At 55.7% G+C, this 17,410-nt stretch overlaps 2 protein-coding genes across 2 annotated transcripts; both read right to left on the reverse strand.

The window, feature by feature from the left end:
- Window positions 1–477: 477 nt before the first annotated feature.
- Window positions 478–4,173, reverse strand: REEP4 (receptor accessory protein 4). The gene is made up of 8 exons (XM_037495740.2): window positions 3,958–4,173; window positions 3,061–3,133; window positions 2,593–2,669; window positions 2,391–2,511; window positions 1,919–2,032; window positions 1,372–1,507; window positions 1,064–1,218; window positions 478–978 (listed from the first exon to the last, which is right to left on the reverse strand). The coding sequence occupies exons 1-8, from the start codon at window positions 3,987–3,989 to the stop codon at window positions 913–915; spliced, it is 774 nt and encodes a 257-aa protein (XP_037351637.1). The 5' UTR covers window positions 3,990–4,173; the 3' UTR covers window positions 478–912.
- A 5,519-nt stretch (window positions 4,174–9,692) lies between these two features.
- LGI3 (leucine rich repeat LGI family member 3) lies at window positions 9,693–17,333 on the reverse strand. The gene is made up of 8 exons (XM_037496225.2): window positions 16,850–17,333; window positions 15,895–15,966; window positions 15,027–15,098; window positions 14,642–14,713; window positions 14,472–14,543; window positions 13,683–13,852; window positions 13,368–13,532; window positions 9,693–11,030 (listed from the first exon to the last, which is right to left on the reverse strand). Exons 1-8 carry the CDS (start codon window positions 17,053–17,055, stop codon window positions 10,213–10,215), a joined length of 1,647 nt encoding a protein of 548 aa, XP_037352122.1. The 5' UTR covers window positions 17,056–17,333; the 3' UTR covers window positions 9,693–10,212.
- Between the last annotated feature and the right edge of the window lie 77 nt (window positions 17,334–17,410).

Genomic DNA, 17,410 nt, shown 5'->3' on the forward strand with positions numbered 1-17,410 from the left:
AACATCCCTCCAGCCAGCCAGCAGTCAGGCCCCTGCAGGCGAGGCTCTGGCCAACCTCCAAGCCCCACCCTCCTTGACCTGGAAACTGGGGGCAACCCAGAACCTGGCAGCTACTGCCCTCTTGCGGCCACTCTGCAGTGGTACAATGTTCCCAGTATAAACTTGAGTGTTCACGGCCTAGAGACCCCAAAAGCCCATGGAAGCCCACCTCCCCAGACCTAACCAGTGCACAGCTCCAGTCATGTCCTCTTAGGCCCTGGTTCCTCTCAGGGCTGGTTCCCCAACTCTCCCATATTTGTGTCCCTCAGAGGCCCCCATGAGCTTATCATGACTATGTTGCATTGCAACTCTGTCAATGGCTGTCTCCCCCAGAAGGTAGGGCCCCTCTGGCAGGTCTGTCTAAGCACATCCTAGACCAGGTCTGGCCTCTTAATAACATGTGCTGTGAGGAATGAGGGTACAAACAAGGATAAATAGAACACTTTTCTGTATTTATTTATCAAAACTTACACAAATATGAGCTCATTCACCAACATAAAACATACAACCCAATACACACACAAAGCCTTGGAAAAGGCCATCAAGTACTTGGAAGGACAGGAAGGAATGAAGTTGGGCTTCTGATTTCATTTGCAAGGGTCTGGAGAGGGTTCCGGACCCAAACGCAGGAAGGCAGAGGGATGAGAAAGGCAATAAACAGAACCCTGGGTCCTGTCTGCTTTGGTACATTGTGGGTGCATCCCTGGGCATAGTCTGGCACCTGGCCCTGGTCCCTAACCAACAGTGGGAGCCAGGAGGGCAGAACCTGAGCAGCTGGTACAGGCAGGCCAGATGTGTAGCCAGAGGTCCCCTCCAAACAGCTCCCAGGCCCCTGCACGGCACAAGGTAAGACTGGGCCAGGCACTGCCAGCCCTAGCTGTCCATGTCAGAGGTTATGGTCTTTTTCCTTGTCCGAACCTTCAGGGAGCGTGAGGTGCCCTGGGGAAGAGAGAGCAGACACACATGAGCAGTGTGGGCTGAAGTCAGAGCAGCCCTCCTCTCTCCTGCCACCCTTGTCACCTACCTCCCGTGACAAAGGTTTCCTCTTGACTATACGCAGGCTCTGGCTGCGGCTCAGAGGCTTCTCTCGGGGCCGGGCTGGTGACTGGGGAACCGCCTCTGTATCTGACCAACACTCATCCTCAGTGTCACTGTCGGGCAGACCCCCTGCCCGGTACCCTGTGTGGAGGAGAGGGAGCCAGGGAAGCAAAGCGGGGCATGTGCTGTTTGAAGGCTGGGGGATCAGCCCACCTTCTTCTAGCCCTAGGGGAAGCCATAGCTCACACAGGAAGCCACCCTTTCAGGAGAGCGCCAGGCCCCTAGCCCACTCACCAATGGGTGGCCTGTGGCGGGGTATCTGGTCCTCCAGGTAGAGGGGATCCCGGTAGGTAGGGGCAGGGCCGTCGGGAATGGAGCGCAGGTCCTGCATGGAGAAGCTTCGCAGTCTTCCTGCCAGTGCCCCCTGACTCTGCAAGGGAGGGGAGCCACTGCATCACCAGGAGGGGAGAGGCGGGGCTCCTAGCAGGAACAGGCCTCAGCCAGGGCAGCTGCCAGGAAATCAAGGGCTGGCATGTAGGTGATGATGAGGCACAGACTTCAGAACTGAAAGCAACTTGGCAACCTTCCAGCCCTGCCTCTGAAGCATCAGTAGGAAACTGAGGCCACGGAACAGGAGCAGTCATTCAGTCAGTCTCAAGACAGGCTCACTGCAGTCCCAGCTCCATGCTCCTGCCAACACCCCACCTGCCATCTTTTGTCCCTGTTCCCTGACAGGGAGAACAGCTGTCTCTCAGCTTCCTAACAGAGAGCCAGAGTTGCCCAAAAGGCTCTGGGGGGAGGGCAGGGTAGGGAGCTGGTGAAGGCTGGGGGTCCAGGACACCTTGGTGGCAGCCTGGAAAGCAGCTGTAGCAGCAATGTTGAGGCCTCGCTTCCCAAAGCTGAGCACCGTCTCGTAGCTGCGCTCCTTGGCCTGCACAATGTAGGTGTCAATCTCCTGCGGACATAGGGGAGCAGGACTCAGGGACACTGGACTACAGACCTAGAGAAGCCACTGTCACGCCTCCCAGCCCATCCTCAGTCACCTGCAACCACACCAAAAGTGGGGCTCCCTACTCACTCCCATTCCCCCGACTCCCACACCTCCGTGAACAGCCATGTTCGAGCCTCCCTCCATAAACCAAACAAACTTTCCAATGGCTTCACACATCCTTTTGGTGCCCCCATTTGGTTTTCTCAGAAAAGGAAGGAGGCTAAGCTTGTCAAGGTCTACAGCCCAATAGCAGCAGGACTGCACTTAGAACCCAGACATCCCCCAGTCCAGTGCTCGTTGCCTCCCACCCTCCCCCGGGTACCTTCTCGTGGCGGGACAAGGATGGGTGGACAAACTTGCGGTAGAGCAGGCTGGCCCCCTTGGTGTAGGGTGAGAGCAGCCACAGCACAAAAGCCATCTTGATCTCATAATAAAAAGGGAACCTGTCAGAGCACAGAGGGGCCAGGTCAGCCAGGAGGCAGGCCAAGCTGGGCTACCCCACCCACAGCTTCCAGTACCCATACCAGGAAATAAAGATGTCTGTGAAGGTCTCCACTGCCATGAAGAGGGCAAAGACAATCCAGTACATCATCCACCGGACCTGGGAGGGGCAGGGTGACAAGAGGTCAGAGGTCAGCCATTTAGCCCATAGGGCGAACTCCCCTGTCCCAGGCTGACCCAGCCCAGAGATTCCAGAGAGCCTATCCCGGGGCATTCCCCTGGCATCTAGCTGGCCCTTGAGAGTTGCATCTGAGCCACTCATTCCTGTACCCACCCCTGATGGATTTCACCCCCAATCTCCTGCAGAGGAACTTCAATTGCCTGTGCTCTCTGCTCAAGATATACCATCTGATCAGAGCCCTGGAGGAGGGAGAGGTCAGCTTAGATCCCACTTCATCAAGTCAACTGCTACCACACAAGTGCCCCTCCCCCCAAGACTGTCATCAGACCCCACATGAGGCAAGCCTTCCTGCCCATTCCCCTGCACTCACATATTCACGAATATTCTTGGTCTTCACAGCCTTGTAGGAAGCATAAGCTGGGTACAGCATCCCAAACACCAGCCTGGAAGAGCAGCCGGGAAAGCAGAGGGGGGAGAGGGGAGTATTCAGGACACCATCTCCACTCCTCTGCCTCCCTAAGTGGCAACCTCCCCCAAAGAATCCAGGTGGCAGTGCCTTCCCTGTTCTTCCCGCTTGGCTGGCACAACCTGTGCCTGAGTCAGTGCCTTGGAAGCTGCCTCCCCACCCTGCTGTTTACAAACATCCCAAGCCTGTCCAGGCCTGCACCCATGGGTCCTGGGTGCATGATGGAGCGACAGCACACACTGCCACACAAGGAGGTGGGCGGGAGGCAAGCTTCTAAGCCGGTGAGAACACTAGACAGTCCCCTCCCAAAGACATGCAATCAGGCTCCGGGCCACCAGACCTGGCATCGCCAGGCTGCAGACAGGGATGTTTGAGCCAGGTGCTGGAATACTGAAAGGTAAAGAGTAGGACAGAGTGGGGAGGCTGAGGCCAGGGTAGTGAGTCATGTGACTGACAGATGGGAAGCAAGCACCTGGATTCTCCACCCACAACCTGCCACAACACCATGTGTTTGTCAAGGGGCTGCCAACGGCCCCGTGGTGCTCGACCAAGCACCTGTCCACAGTGTGTGAGTGCGGGAGGGGCCGCCACCGGCCTAGGAGGACTGGGGGGTGGGGAGACAAGCACACCGCCATGCCGCCTGCAGGGCCCCCGGGATCCGTTAACCCTTGCCGGGGTGGAGGTATCGGGCAGGAAATGGGGCGACGAGACTCAGAAAGCCTTTCCCACCTGACGCTCCCAGCTTTCACCCCGCGAGGGGAGCACACCCGGGGGCAGAGGGAGGAGGGCGATCATACTCACACCACCAGGCGACAGATCATCCAGGACACCATCCTGCAGCCTCGGGGGGCGAAGGGAGCCCCAAGAAGACTCCCAGCGGGGCGCTCACTCGGGGGCCAAGGTGGGGCAAACGGCGAGGGCGCGGGACCAAAAGGGGAGCTGGGCAGCCCCTCGAACAAAGCGGGGCCCGCTACCTCCGCAGCGCGGGGACCCCGAAGAGCCGGGCGCGGGGCGCGGGGCAGGGAGGCACCCCTAGAGCGCGGGCGCGGGCTGGGCGCTCCCCTGCCCGGCGGAGCCGCTCCAGCAGTTACCGATCTGACTCGCGCGTCCCGCCGAACCGGCCGTTCGGGCCCCGCCGCGGCGCCGCTGCGGGTCCGGGCCGGGGTGGCGGGTCGCTCTCCCCCGCGGGTCGCCGCCGCCGCCCGCACCAGCCGCGGGGCGGAGTTTGCAACTCGCTTGAAAGTTGCACGGAACTGAGCGCGGCCCAACCCCAGGGCTCCGGCGCGGCGCGCAGGCGCAGAGCGGCCCGCGGGAGGCGGGGCGAGGTCCGCGAGGCGAGAGGCCCGGGCCTTAAAGGGGCGATGCGCCGCGCCGCGCCGGTGGGGCCCGTAGCTTGACTAGCCTCCTGACCTGGGAGATCAAGGGCTGGGAAGCTGCTACCCAAAGGTGGACGGAGAAGAAGGGAATAGAGAAAATTTGGGCTGCAGGGCTTTCGCGGCTCTTCACTGACAGCCCCTTTGTTGCCTCGTTTTTCCTTTCTGTAAAATGGGAGCTGGGCTGGAGCTGGGAGAAGGGCTCTTCCTTCCAGGCTCAGGCAAGAGCTGGAAGGAGGTGTGGCTGAGGTTTGGCCCCGGTTTTATACCACTGATCAGCGGATCCGTTGGTGCCGCTAAGATCCGGAGATGATCTCGGGGTGAAGTGCAGAGGAAGTGGGGAGAGGGAATCCGAGGGACCCCCTCCCACCTCTGAAGAGTACGTGTCACTGTTGACCTCCCTTGGGAATCCCTTTCCTGAGCGCACATGCCTGGGCAGGCTGGCCCTGGGCAGTTGACAGCTTCTGGACAGAACCCTCAGCCTCCTGTGCCTTCTGCACCCCAAGTTTGAACTGCCACTCATTCCTGTGAGTGGAGAATACAAACGCCCCTAAGGATAAAAAAACAAAAACAAATATCCCTGAGAGCTTGATAATATCAACAGCTGCCGTTTTGTAGTGAATTTTTTTGAACAGGATCTTGATCTTTACAAAGATCCTTTTGTACCATTTAGGAAACATGCTCAGTGATGAAAGATAACTTGCCGAATGTCACCTGGTGGTGTTTGTTGCTGGATGGTGGATAATGTCCCCTTTAGCCAGTCTTCTGAGGGTGCCCTGGAAGGGGCACAGGCAGGAGAAGCTCCCCTGGGAGGGAGATGTATACTTGGAGACTCAACAGAGAAGGCAAACTTGCCTGCTTCTACAGCTTTCCATGTGGGGTTTCATTCTTTGCACATTTGCTTAGAGCCTCAGTTCCTGCCTTTGAAAATGGGGAGTACAGTCCGCGCATCCCACAGTCTCCCCCCTTCCTCACAGGCTGGAGTTAAGAGGGACACCACTGCTGTCCAAAGCTGTGGGAGCGGGAAACTCAGGCAGTTATTACTTTTTATTAGAGCCATAGTTAGTTAACGCCCACCAGCTATCAACAGGATGGAAAGGTAATGATGGGGGCCAGGAGAGGAGGCTTCTTGGGATAAATAAACACATGTTGATTATATAGTCTTAATTATTATCATCAATTTTATTGGTATTGCTGGGTGTGAGAGCCAGCAGTGAAACTGTCCCACAGGAGAAACTCCCCCTGAGGCCTGATGCTTCCCTTGCCCCTGGTCACCGCCCCCTCAAACTGGGCTAGCTCCCACCCTACATGAGAGGAACAAGAAAGACCAAGGCTAGGATCCCTCAGGCAGGTCGAGTCACCTTCCCTCTCTGGGCACAGACTTGTAATTGAGGTGAGAAGAACCTTGTCTCCTCTGAGCAGAAGGATGTGACTGACTCAGCAGGGGACCAGCTCGGGAGGGGGGCACAACTAGGGAGGAAGGGAAGGGTGCCTGGGCGGGCTGTGTACAGCTAGCCACGAGTCCTTTGGTGCCTGCTGTGAGCCACTTCCCCCTCAACTGCCCTCCAGAGGCCTGTGCCTGACCTCAGTGTCACTGGCCTCTCTCTGCCCCCATTTGCTCGGGAAGAGCTCTTGTGGGTCCACTGTAAGCCCTCCCACTGCGACTGTCCCTCATGTGGAAAATTCTGGTTCCTGTGCTTGGGAAATCTAAGGGACAAGATGTCAGAGGTTTGTTTGCTGAGAGCAGGGCTCAGCACGGGGGGGGGGGGGGGGGGGTTGAGGTAGGCAGCTGAGGGATGTCACCTCCTCGGTTTTGGCAGAGTGAGTGGACTCTGCCTCTCACGGCCTTTGGTCCTAAGCTGTTGACACAATCACCCAGTTACGCGAGGTTGCTAGGCAGTTCCCTAGACATGTGGGTGACCCCCCAGGGCAGGTGACCAGAGCGGCCTGCAGTGCGCTCCATTCCCAAGTGCAGAAAGCTGGGCATGCAGAGAGAGAAATGGCTCTGCCCCTGGGAGGAGTCCTGGGGGAGTGGCAGTGATATTGATGTTTATCTGCCAACGTGTCAGAGAGACTCAACCCGTTCTCCCTGGCAACCTGTCCCTGGCACCGCAAGGGGACCATTCCCTACTGGAAACTCACTCGGGCCAGGCATCTCCAGGGCAGTATGGCAGAGTGATCCCTGGGACACCTGCTAAGCCAAGGACACAGGAGCATGGTTTGAGGTGGTGGAGACCGAGACATCACCGGTGAGAGTTTCTGTTGTGACGGGTGTGGGGACCAGGTTGGCTGGGCATCTGAGGCTACAGGCAAGGTGCCGGGTATAGGGGCTCTGAGACTGAGAAAGGGTTAGAATCTCTTATCCACAAGAGCCAGTCTCCTCAAAGCTCAACCCTCTCCTCTCCCACAAAGTAGCCCTCTGTGAGCACCTCTGTCATGCGGTCCGACCGGCCAATGGAAATCCAAGTTCTGTGCCAGATACGCTATTCAAAGGCATTCCGTAGGGCCTCCCTGGTGGCACAAGGGGTTAAGACACAACCTATGAAGCTGTCCGCAGCCTCTGCAGCACGAGTTCGATCCCTGGCCAGCCAGGGAGCTACCTACATGGCGCAGCAGACCTCTCCTGTCTTGCCCGCTGCTCCCCTCAGCAGTGTATTTCAGTTAGTCTGCCTGTTCTGCTCCCCACTCTGTCTCTCATGAATCCTCTCACCCCTCTGCATCTCTGGCCTATACCACAGCTCTTTATGCAGAAATTAATATATCTTTTTTTTTTTTAATTCTTTACCTAATTTATTTTTTTTTGCTTTCTTTTTTTTTTTAAATAATAAATTTTATTTTTATATTCCCCCATACAACTGCACATGCCCCATTCTGACCCCAATCCCTCCCCTCCCGGCCCCCACCCCCCAAAAAGTGTCTCTGGTTCATAGTTTTTTGTTGATTTTGATTTTCACTTTCTTATAGTTATTCATTTTCCTGGTCCCTTATTTAAGTTTTCTAGATTCCTGCTATGAGTGAGACCATCCGGTATTTTTCTTTTTCTTTTTGGCTTATTTTGCTGAGCATGATCCCTTCCAGCGCCATCCATGTTGCTGCAAATTGCATGTGTTTATCTTTTTTGAATGCTGAATAATATTCCATGGTGTATATGTACCACATCTTCTTGATCCAGTCATCTATTTTTGGGCATTTGGGCTGTTTCCAAAGCTTAGCTATTGTAAACAGTGCTGCTATAAACATAGGGGTGCAGGTGTTCTTTGGAATTGATGTTTCTGTGTCCTTTGGGTAAATACCTAGGAGTGGAATTGCTGGATCATATGGAAGCTCTATGTTTAGTAGGTCCAGAAATCTCCACACAGCTCTCCATAGTGGTTGGGCCAGTTTGCACTCCCACCAACAATGCAGGAGAGTTCCTTTTTCTCTACACCCTCGCCAACATTTGTTGTTGCTAGTTTTTTTAATATGTGCCATTCTCACTGGTGTAAGATGGTATCTCATGGTAGTTTTGATTTGCATTTCCCTGATTACAGGCGATGTTGAACATTTTTTCATATGCCTGTTGGCCATTTGCAAGAAATTAATAAATCTTAAAAAAAAAACAAAGTCCATCCATATATTCATATCATATTATTGCCTTGAAAGCTCATAAAAACCTTGTCAATAGGCATGAGGATTATCCACATTTTACAGATGAGGAAACTCAGACATAAATGGACTAAGTGACGTGGTTACAGCCTCCCTATCAGTAAATGGCAGAATCTGGATTTGACAAAGGAGGTTTTATTATCTGCTTGATAGAAGGAGGGAGAAGCTGAGGCTTCGGGAAATCAGGCGACTTGCTTGAAATCTCACATCCAGGGCCGAGGATGGCAGCGATGACAGACATTTGCCCTGTAGTGAGGGTGGGAGAGTAACAGAAGGTCCGACCACTGGACTTGCCTCTGGCCAGGCCAGCTGGGATTGGCCTGATAGAGACAGACTCAGGGGGCCCTAAGACTGAGCCCCAGGAAGGAACACCTGGGCCGTGAGTCAGCCCCAGGTGGTGGAGACCAGTCGCACTCGCCCCACACCTGAGTGTCGTCACCATGAACTCCTCACCCCAGCACAGCTGACCTTGGGGTGCCTCCTCACACTTTACTCCTCAGTGGGAAGAGAGCCAGGAGGAAGAGTCTAAAGCTGGTGCCAGACCCTGCAAGCAGCAGGGACAGATAACATGGCCCCAGCTCTACTTTTCATAACAGCTGCCACTGATCATCGCTGTTGCACACCTGAGAGCCTGCAAACAAGGCAGGAACTTTTTATTTGAAGCAAGTAAGTCTCAGCATTGCCCCCCAAGTGCCTCTTGTGTTCTGCCAGGAGATGCCCTCAGGCAGCCTGGGCACAGGAAAGAGCCTTCTCTCCCCACTCCTCTTTACCAGCCTTGCACCCCAGTGCTGGCTGTGGCTGTTCCCAGCACACAGCAGAGGGCAGCAGAAGCCTGGCTCCCAGGGGCCCCTCCCGCAGGGCCCACACCCTTTCCACCATCAGCTAGTACTGAAAGGCAGTGATCCTGGCCTGGGCCTCTGTGGATTGAGGCGGTGCCAAAGCCCCCAAGTACTCTCCAGTCCATTCCTCTCCTGCCCTTGCCCGGATGCTTGCCTGGTCCCTGGCTTGACCCTACTCTTGGACCCTCTTGCATCCACCCAGAGAGCCAGACCAGTTCACAGTCCACATCCCAAAGGCTGGCTGAACCAGGGGGTGGTTCAGAGACAGGCTGGGGCAGCAACAGCGGCAGGAGAGAAAAACAGAAAGGCTTTTGCTTGGATGGTCTCCTGTCCACAGCTGAGCTGGATCCAGGGTCAGAGAAGGAAATTGCAATGAGAACGAGCCTGCTCTAGGAAGAAGCCTGCTCTAGGAAGAAGCCGGGGCTGTTGGGACTCTCATTACTGCTTTGGGCAGAAGGGCTTTGCCCCCAGGAGGTCAAGCTGTAGCCCGGAAGCTGGTAGGATCATTCCCATCCTTATGAGCTGCAGGGCGGGCATACCAGGGTGCGCAGAGGAGGAACAGGCACTATGTGCCCTCTCCAAGTAGAGTCAAGGGGATGGAGGGACCCCCTAGGCAGCTGAATCTGCATGTGTGCACCTGGAAATGGGGGTGAAGACAGTTGTGTGAGCGTGTGCCTGAGGGTTCCATCAGCATCCACGTGTGCATGCAGAAGGAGAGCAGTGTGGGTGAGTACACCTGGCAGGATGAAGGATGTGGGCTATGAGTGGAGCATGAGTAGGTAAACGGACAACTGGAGCACCAACAGGAGAGACCAAGGGCCAGAAGGAAAAGTCAAGGAGCAGGAGGGGTGGTTCAGCCTCCCTTCTCCATCACCCCCTCCAGAGCCAGAGTATTTTAAAGGCAGCAGAGCAAGTGGGGGGTTGTTTAGAGATGGGTATGGGTTGACAGGTGTCTACAGATAGGGAGGTCCTAGGTGCCGGGTTGCCTGGTGCATAGACAAGTCTTCATGCTGATTACAATGCTGAGAAGTGACTCCCTGGCTAGTCCATGGTACATGCCTGTGCTCACGGGAGGTGCACGTGAGGGCACAGGTGCAGGCTGGCTACGCGTGTCTTCACACAGGCACACACGCTGTTCACACAGAAGCTCCTACCCAGCTTCCAGCAGCTGCCCGAGGAACCCAGAGACCTCGGCAGCCCTAGGCACTGAGATCCACCACCACGTGTCGGTACACGAGTGTCTGTCCCTTAAAGCTGGGGGCCAGGAGCAACTGGGCATCCCCAGCAGGCATGTAGCAGAAAGCCCGAGGGGCCTGCACGGCCAGCTCCTGGAACCGGACGAACTTCTGTCGCCCCTCATCCCACTGGTAGATCTGCGTGAAGGAGAAGTCGCTGCCCAGTGCCAGGTAGCGGCGGCCACCCACAAGGAAGGGCTGTAGGGCCAGAGAGCCCCGGGAGGGCAGGGCCTGCACCTCAGAGAAGCGGGCGCCCTCCCAGCGCAGGATCTTGGAGTCGCCGATGTAGCGACTGAGGCACAGGTAACTGTCTCTCCCGGCCCGGAAGTGTTTCACAGCCTGGGCATCAGGCACCTGGGTCACCTCGCCCTGGGCCACAAACTGCTTCTGGGAGCGACTCCACTGATAGATGACCGGCGCCTGGGAACTGCTAGACACGATCAGCCTCGGCTTGCCCTCCCCGTCCACAAACTCCAGGTCGGTGTCGCGGTGCCAGGGGTGCAGAGCCTGGTGGGAGTAAAAGCCATTCTGGTGCCAGCGGTAGAGGCTGGTGGCACCTGCCTTAGAACTGTCAGCCACAGCAAAATACCAGTCGCCCTCGATGCGGAAGGCCTCAAGGTCGTTGGGTTTGCGCACACGCTGGGGGTCGATGTCCTGCAGCTTGGTGAAGCGCGTGGTGTTGGGGTCCCAGTGGTAAATATAAGAGCCGCCAAACAGCTGGGCCACAACTACGTACAGCTGACTGTCCACCACCATCGGCTTGCAGTGCACCGCGGAGGGGGCTGTCAGGACAGAGGGAGGCAGCATGAACTCCTGCCCCAGGCTACACCCTCAGGAAAGGGGGTCAGTCCCCTCTCATCCGGGACCACAGCTAAGGCTCCCTGCTACAGAATCCCACCTCCTTTGACATTCATCCACCATTGCTCAATGTTTTCTCACAGTTTCACAGCTAATAATTAGCTCACCTTCCTGCCACGCCTGCTCCCCAGGTTCAAGTACCATTTTGTGCTGGTACTAAGCACAAAATAGGTGTCCCTAGATAGACACCTATGAACTACTGGCTGGTCGGAAAAGTCATGACTCATTTTTTTCTGTTTTCTGTGCAAAACTTCCAACAACCCAGTATTATGTCATTGACTTTTAAGATTTATTTATTTATACAAGAACTGGGGTACAGTCAGAGGCGCAGGAGGGTGAGAGGATTCACCAGAGACAGAGTGGGGAGCAGAACAGGCAGACAGATCGAAGACACTGCTGAGGGGAGCAGCGGGCGAGGCAGGAGAGGTCTGCAGTGCCATGTGGGTTTCTCCCTGGATGGCTGGGAATTGAATTCGCGCTGTAGAGGCTGTGGACAGCTTCACAGCATGGCACTCAACCCGCTGTGCCACCAGGGAGGCCCATGTCATTGACTTTTTATTATGTACTGTCACTATGCTAAGTGAAAACACATTGCTTCAGTTATTTGTGCTGAAAAGGACCTATTATTTTTCTATTTCACTCACAGAGAAACCGAGGTTCATAATCTAAGTTACTTGCCCAGAGCTACCCCCGCAGCTAGCAAGGGATCAGGCAGGGGAAGAAGGAAGAGGTTGAGCTTGGCCATAATGAGCTGATAGGACCTACGTGTGCAAAATGACACCTGAGTGTTTGAATGCTTGTGTATAAAAACCATGCCAAAGAGCTCCCACCTATGAAAGAGCTTTTATGTCTGAGAGTCTGTACAAGTATACTTGGACTCACAGCCCAGAGCATATGGGGCCACACACCTCACCTGACCCGGGGTGTCCAGTTGTCACCTCTCATCTCCTGCTTCACCCATGCTCCTCCTCCTGGGAGCCCACCTACACTGCATGGTAGTGCACTGAGTGGATCTGAACCTGGCCTGCCCACATGCTGAAGTCCCCAGCTCCTAAGCTGCCACTCAGACCCTCCTCCCCTGCATAAGCACTTCAAACCCTCCTGGGTCAAAACTGAGCTGCAGCTCTACCCCCAGGTCCCATGTATACCCCGCCTCCTGTGTTCTCAATTTCAATTTGTGTTTTCACCCAGTCACCCCTCCCCATGTCTTCCTCTCCTTCACTCACCCATTGCTGATCAGTCCCCAAGTCCCGCCAACCCTCCTTTCTGCTTTCTAGTATAGTTTGTGTAAAACTGGTGCCATTTCTCCCTTCAGTGTTTGATAGAATTTGTCAGGGAAACCATCTAGACCTGGAGTTTCTTTGGGGAAAATTTTCTATAACAACTTCAAGTTCTTTCAGAGGTATCAGGCAATGTAAATTTTGTGCATCCTCTTGTATCAGATCAGTCCTCCCTTGCAAATAGATCTCTCCAGCCCCACTGCTTCTGCCCCAGTGCAGGCTCCTGCTAACCCCCCTACTGGTCTGCCCACGTCTTGCCCCAGGCTGGGACACCCTTCACACTGTTCACAGAGAGAGTTTTCTAAAATACAGATTGGATTCTTTCACACACTCTGCTCAACAGCTGTCAATGACCTGACCCTCATCTCTCTCTGGTCTTGCCTGCCACTCTCCACATTGAACTTTATGTTGTAGCCAGACAATATATATGCACACATGTGCATGCACTCACACACTAAGCTGGTGCACAGCTTCTTGACTCTGTTCATGCTGTTCCTTCTGCTAGAACACCCTTCCCAAATTTTTTTTCTCCTAGTCAAATCTCTTTCAGCTTTCTAGGCTCAGTTCAAACTCTGTGGATTCCAAAGAGAGCTCACTAGCCACTCCTATTTCCCCCTCCTTCGCTCACTCTTTCAATTACTTAAGCCAGAAAACTGGGCATCACCTCTGATTTCTTCCTCTCCCTCACTCCTCAAGACTCAGTTTAGACACCCCCTTCAGCAGGAAGCCTTCCTTAATTGAACAAAAGAGGCCTCTCCTTTGTGTTCTCAAAGCATCGTATTCATTTTGCCCTCCTAGCACTTATTATGTGGATGTCATCTGGATATATCAGCCTCCTTTCAAAGACTGGAAAGTTCTTATGGACAGAATCCATGTCTCATCTATCCTTCTACCTATAGAGACACAATAGAGTGGATCAGTGGAGCTCATTGCAACCCCCAGCCTCCTATTAGGGCCTCACAGTCCGTGGGGCACAGGTACCTGGGATCCGATCATAGTCTCGAAGCTGCCGTTCCACATAGTCCCACTTGAGGACAGTGCAGGCACTGGCACCTGGCTGGGCCAGAGCCAGATAGAGGTCGCTGGAGTAAAGGAAAGGCTCTGCAGACACTGCTGGGAAGGACAGGGTCTGGTACAGCACAAAATCTGTAAGGATGAGAGGTGTGTGGGGAGAGAGAAGGTCAGAGCTCTCTGGGTGGTAATGTTGCTCAACTCATGAGGCAGGTCATGGGGGGTTCAGGCAGTGCCTTCGGAGCTGTCCCAGGGAGGCCCAGCCCAAGGCCGGGCACCTCCTACCTGTGGTGATGCAGTCGAACTCCCGCAGCGGCAAGTCTTGCACCTTGTGCTCTTGGAAGCGGGGTGGGCTGGCACAATAGATGGGGGCCACCGTGGTGTTGGTGTGTGCCAGCCATTCTACCAGCCACTTTACCTTGCAGTCACAGTTGAGCGAGTTGCCTCGCAGGTCCCTGGATCATGAGTGATGGAGGGGACACAGGGAGAAAAAGGCGCTCAGAGCCTCTGCCCACACAGGCCCTCTAGGTTTTCAGAAGTAAATACCGTCAGGGCGGCTGCTTGCTCACACAGCATCTTTGTGCCGATCAGAGACTGCTTCCCTTGCAGTGGAGGCAGCCCTGGGGACACAGGCCTGGCCAGTATCGTGGACGCTGAGTTCCAGGCCCTGCCTACCCCCTTGGCCAGGTGCCTTTTGCAGTGCATACCCTGCCCAGCTGTAGGCTGCATCCTGGTTCAGCCAAAGCTTCCCCAACACAGGGCTTTACTTTGCTTGCATAAACACCCGTCAATGACCGTGGCTCTGCTACAGGACTTTATGTAGATTCAAGTCAAACACACATATAATAAATACACTTTGAAAAAAAAAAACATACACATATAATATATTGGCCATTTTTAAAGGGTCCATAAATGCCTTGAAGAACCCCAACTTAGAAGGCTACCAATCTTGGAGGTCCCCCAAACCCAAACCTTCCAAGCCTCTCAAGACCCTATTTTGTACCAACTCCAGCTCCCACCACACTCCCTCTGGGGACACTCCCCTCTGTCTGAAGAGGTGGCCCCAGGCCTTACAAGTCGCTCAGGATGTCCAGGGGCCGAAAGATGTCTCTAGGCAGTGTCTGCAGGTTATTGTTGGCCAGCGAGCTGCAAGAGAGACCCCCAGGTCACCTGAAGCTGGTGACTGAGGCCAGAGGCCAGAGCTGGGCTTTGCTCCAGAGTGCCTATGTGTGTGATGTACTCACAGGTGTGTCAAAGACTTCAGTCCCCTGAAGGTAAACTTGGACAGGGCCCAAATGTCATTGTTCTCAATGAAGCTGGAGGAAACAAGAACTTGTCTCAGCCACCACTCAGGACCCCAGGCCCCCAACAGCTATTTCCCACAGCCCACGGCCCTGAATAGTTCCAGCTCAAGTCTGGTGACACTGAGCCCATAGAGACAAGGCATCAAGGCAGGATGGTGAGGCAGAGGGACGGATGGATGAAATGACGCTCTGTGTGCACCCTGCCCTCAGAGGACACAAGGGCTCTCACCTTCCCCCGCCTCACTCACTCAACTGCCCTTCTCAGCCCACCCAGGCCCAGAGTCCTCCTCCCTCCTGTTTCCCCTTCCCTGTCCTGCCCACACACAGGTACTGCAGGTGCGACAATCCTGTGAAGGCGTTGTCTCCAATCAGCGTAAACTTGTTGGAGTTGAGCAACCTGTGGAGACAAAGGTGGAGTTAGACCTTCAAGGGTGTGCCCGCTGCCCAGGCCCCAGCCTGCTGCCTTACCTCTGGGCTTCCCCCTGGCTGCCCTGCCTCCATAGCTCAGGACCCCAGCAGACAGCCCCAAGGTCACTCAGGAGCCTGCTTATTCCAGCCCCAGAAGCCACAAGCTCCCAGGGTCCTGTTTGCTCCCATGTTAAAAAGTTAGGGACCAGCCTCTCCTGTCAAACTGGGTCCTTCCCAACAGTGTACCTCTCTCCTTTTCCCCACCCTCACCCTGATGCAAGATCAGTGCTGAATTTGAGAATATCCCACGGTGAGAGGAGGTGAGCTAAGTGTCCTCTCTCCTGTACCCCAACCTTCAAATTTAAACAGACCCTTTTAGAATTCTAGACCCTCTGTCTCCCCTCCCTGTCAGCTCCCCTGCTTTCTTCAAAGCCTGATACCTGGGGTCACTTGTCTCTGAGATGACTCTTCCCCTGACAGTGTCCACTCTGCCTAACTTACTGCACCCAGTTTCTTTGGGTCTCCAGAGGAAGCAAATCCATTCCTAACTGGGTGCCAAAGACCCTCTTCTAGGCTTTTGCTAGAAGACCCTGCTTTCCCCAAATGCTACTCTTTGGCCCATCCTGACTGCAGCTGCACCACATTGTGGGTGTCCCAACGGAGTGGCAGAAAGGTACTCCTGCATCCCAATCTCCAAAGGCGACCTCCAGTTGCTCGCCTCTCCCCAGGCCAAAGCCTGACTTGTCTACTGTCCCACCCGCCCTCCTGTGAGGTCTGGCCCATACAAGAACTGCAGCAGCGGCAGGTGGGCAAAGGCTCCATCCTGGATCTCCGAGAAGGCAGCGTTCACCAGCGTCCTGCAGGGGACACCCAAGTCAGTACTGTGGGGAGTACGCAAGGTCAGCACTAGAGGCATGAGGTGGACAGGCCATGGTATTTCTGTTCACTTGCCCTGGAAATTCCCCACTTTGCCAGCCTGGGCCCTCACCTGGAGCAGCTTTTCCCTTGGGGCAATCGCACTGCCTCCCTTCATCCTCACCCTCCCCTCCTGCCTCCCAGAGCACTCATGGCCCCAGGCTCCACTTCCCCCTCAGCCAAAAGAAATTTCCATTACCTGCACCATCATCCAAACACCCACAGGGTGCTGGGTGCTGTGAGGGGTGGAGCACTAGAATGGGTTGGGGGGTGCGGGATTAGCACCCTGCTCTCCAGGACCACACAACCTATCTCATCCCTGAGACCATTCGCTGCAAGTGACAGGCTGGCTGGCCCCTGTGCAGAGTGGTTGACAGACCAGTGGCAGGCGCCTGCCCCATGCCAGGGTACCATGTGGGTGTATGTCACTATCCCTCCCCCACTGCCATGCTCCCTCCCCCCACAAGGAGCCTTTCTGCCCTTGATGTGACATCACAGGCAGGGATCCACATGCTGGGGTAAACAACCTCCCTGCCCCCAAGTCCAGAGCCCTGCACACAGTAGGTGTCATTGACGATGATGGTGATGATTCATTCTTGGCTCTAAACTCCTCTTTCCCCAGCCATGGCTGCTGAGCCTGCATGACTGCAGAACTCCCTTCCTGGCTGACACCCGGAATCTCCTGTTCTGAGGATTGCCTGGAGAAGTCCTGGTCCCCACACTCTGAAAGGGGAAGCAGGAGTTCTTCCCACCCACTCCGGGAGAGGTTCTTACCCTCCTGCTCTCCACCCACCCCCCACCCCCAGGCCAGGGCTGGGCACTCACAGAGAGATGACCTCCGAGGGCAGGTTCCTGGGCACCGCCTTAGAGTCCACACAGAAGGCGGTGTCCCTGGTGCAGGAGCAGCTGGGTGGGCAGGGGGGCGTCTTGGGAGGCCTCTTGGCACTAACTTGCAGCATTAAGCAGAAGCTCAGCGTGGACAGCGCCAGCAGCCTGGGCCCAGAGCCCCACCTGGGCCGCAGTGCTACCATGCTGCCTGCAGGCTCTCCCTCAGGCCACCAGCCACGACCCCCCACCCCGCCCCACCGCTCTCTGCCACCCCCTGCGGGTTGGCACCCCGGGCTCGCTGCTGCCAGCAGCTGCAGCTAGGGGCCCGCTGCGGAGAGCGGACTCCTGCAGCCCTCAGGCGCCGGCTGCTGTCCCCTCCCCTGCTCGCTCCCGCGAGCCGGCTCAGAGATGCGCGGAGCCTTAGTGGAGGCTGACCCGGCTGGGGTGGATGCGGACTGCGGCGCGGGCGGCGGGGGCGCGCAGCGCAGAGGGGGGAGCCCCGGGCTCTAGTAGTCAAACAAAGGCGCACTTGCGGCCCTGGCTGCTGTGTGCCCCACC

This window comes from Talpa occidentalis, unplaced genomic scaffold (assembly GCF_014898055.3).
Source record: "Talpa occidentalis isolate TD23 unplaced genomic scaffold, MPIMG_talOcc4v2.1 talOcc4.8, whole genome shotgun sequence".
Lineage (NCBI taxonomy): Eukaryota > Metazoa > Chordata > Mammalia > Eulipotyphla > Talpidae > Talpa > Talpa occidentalis.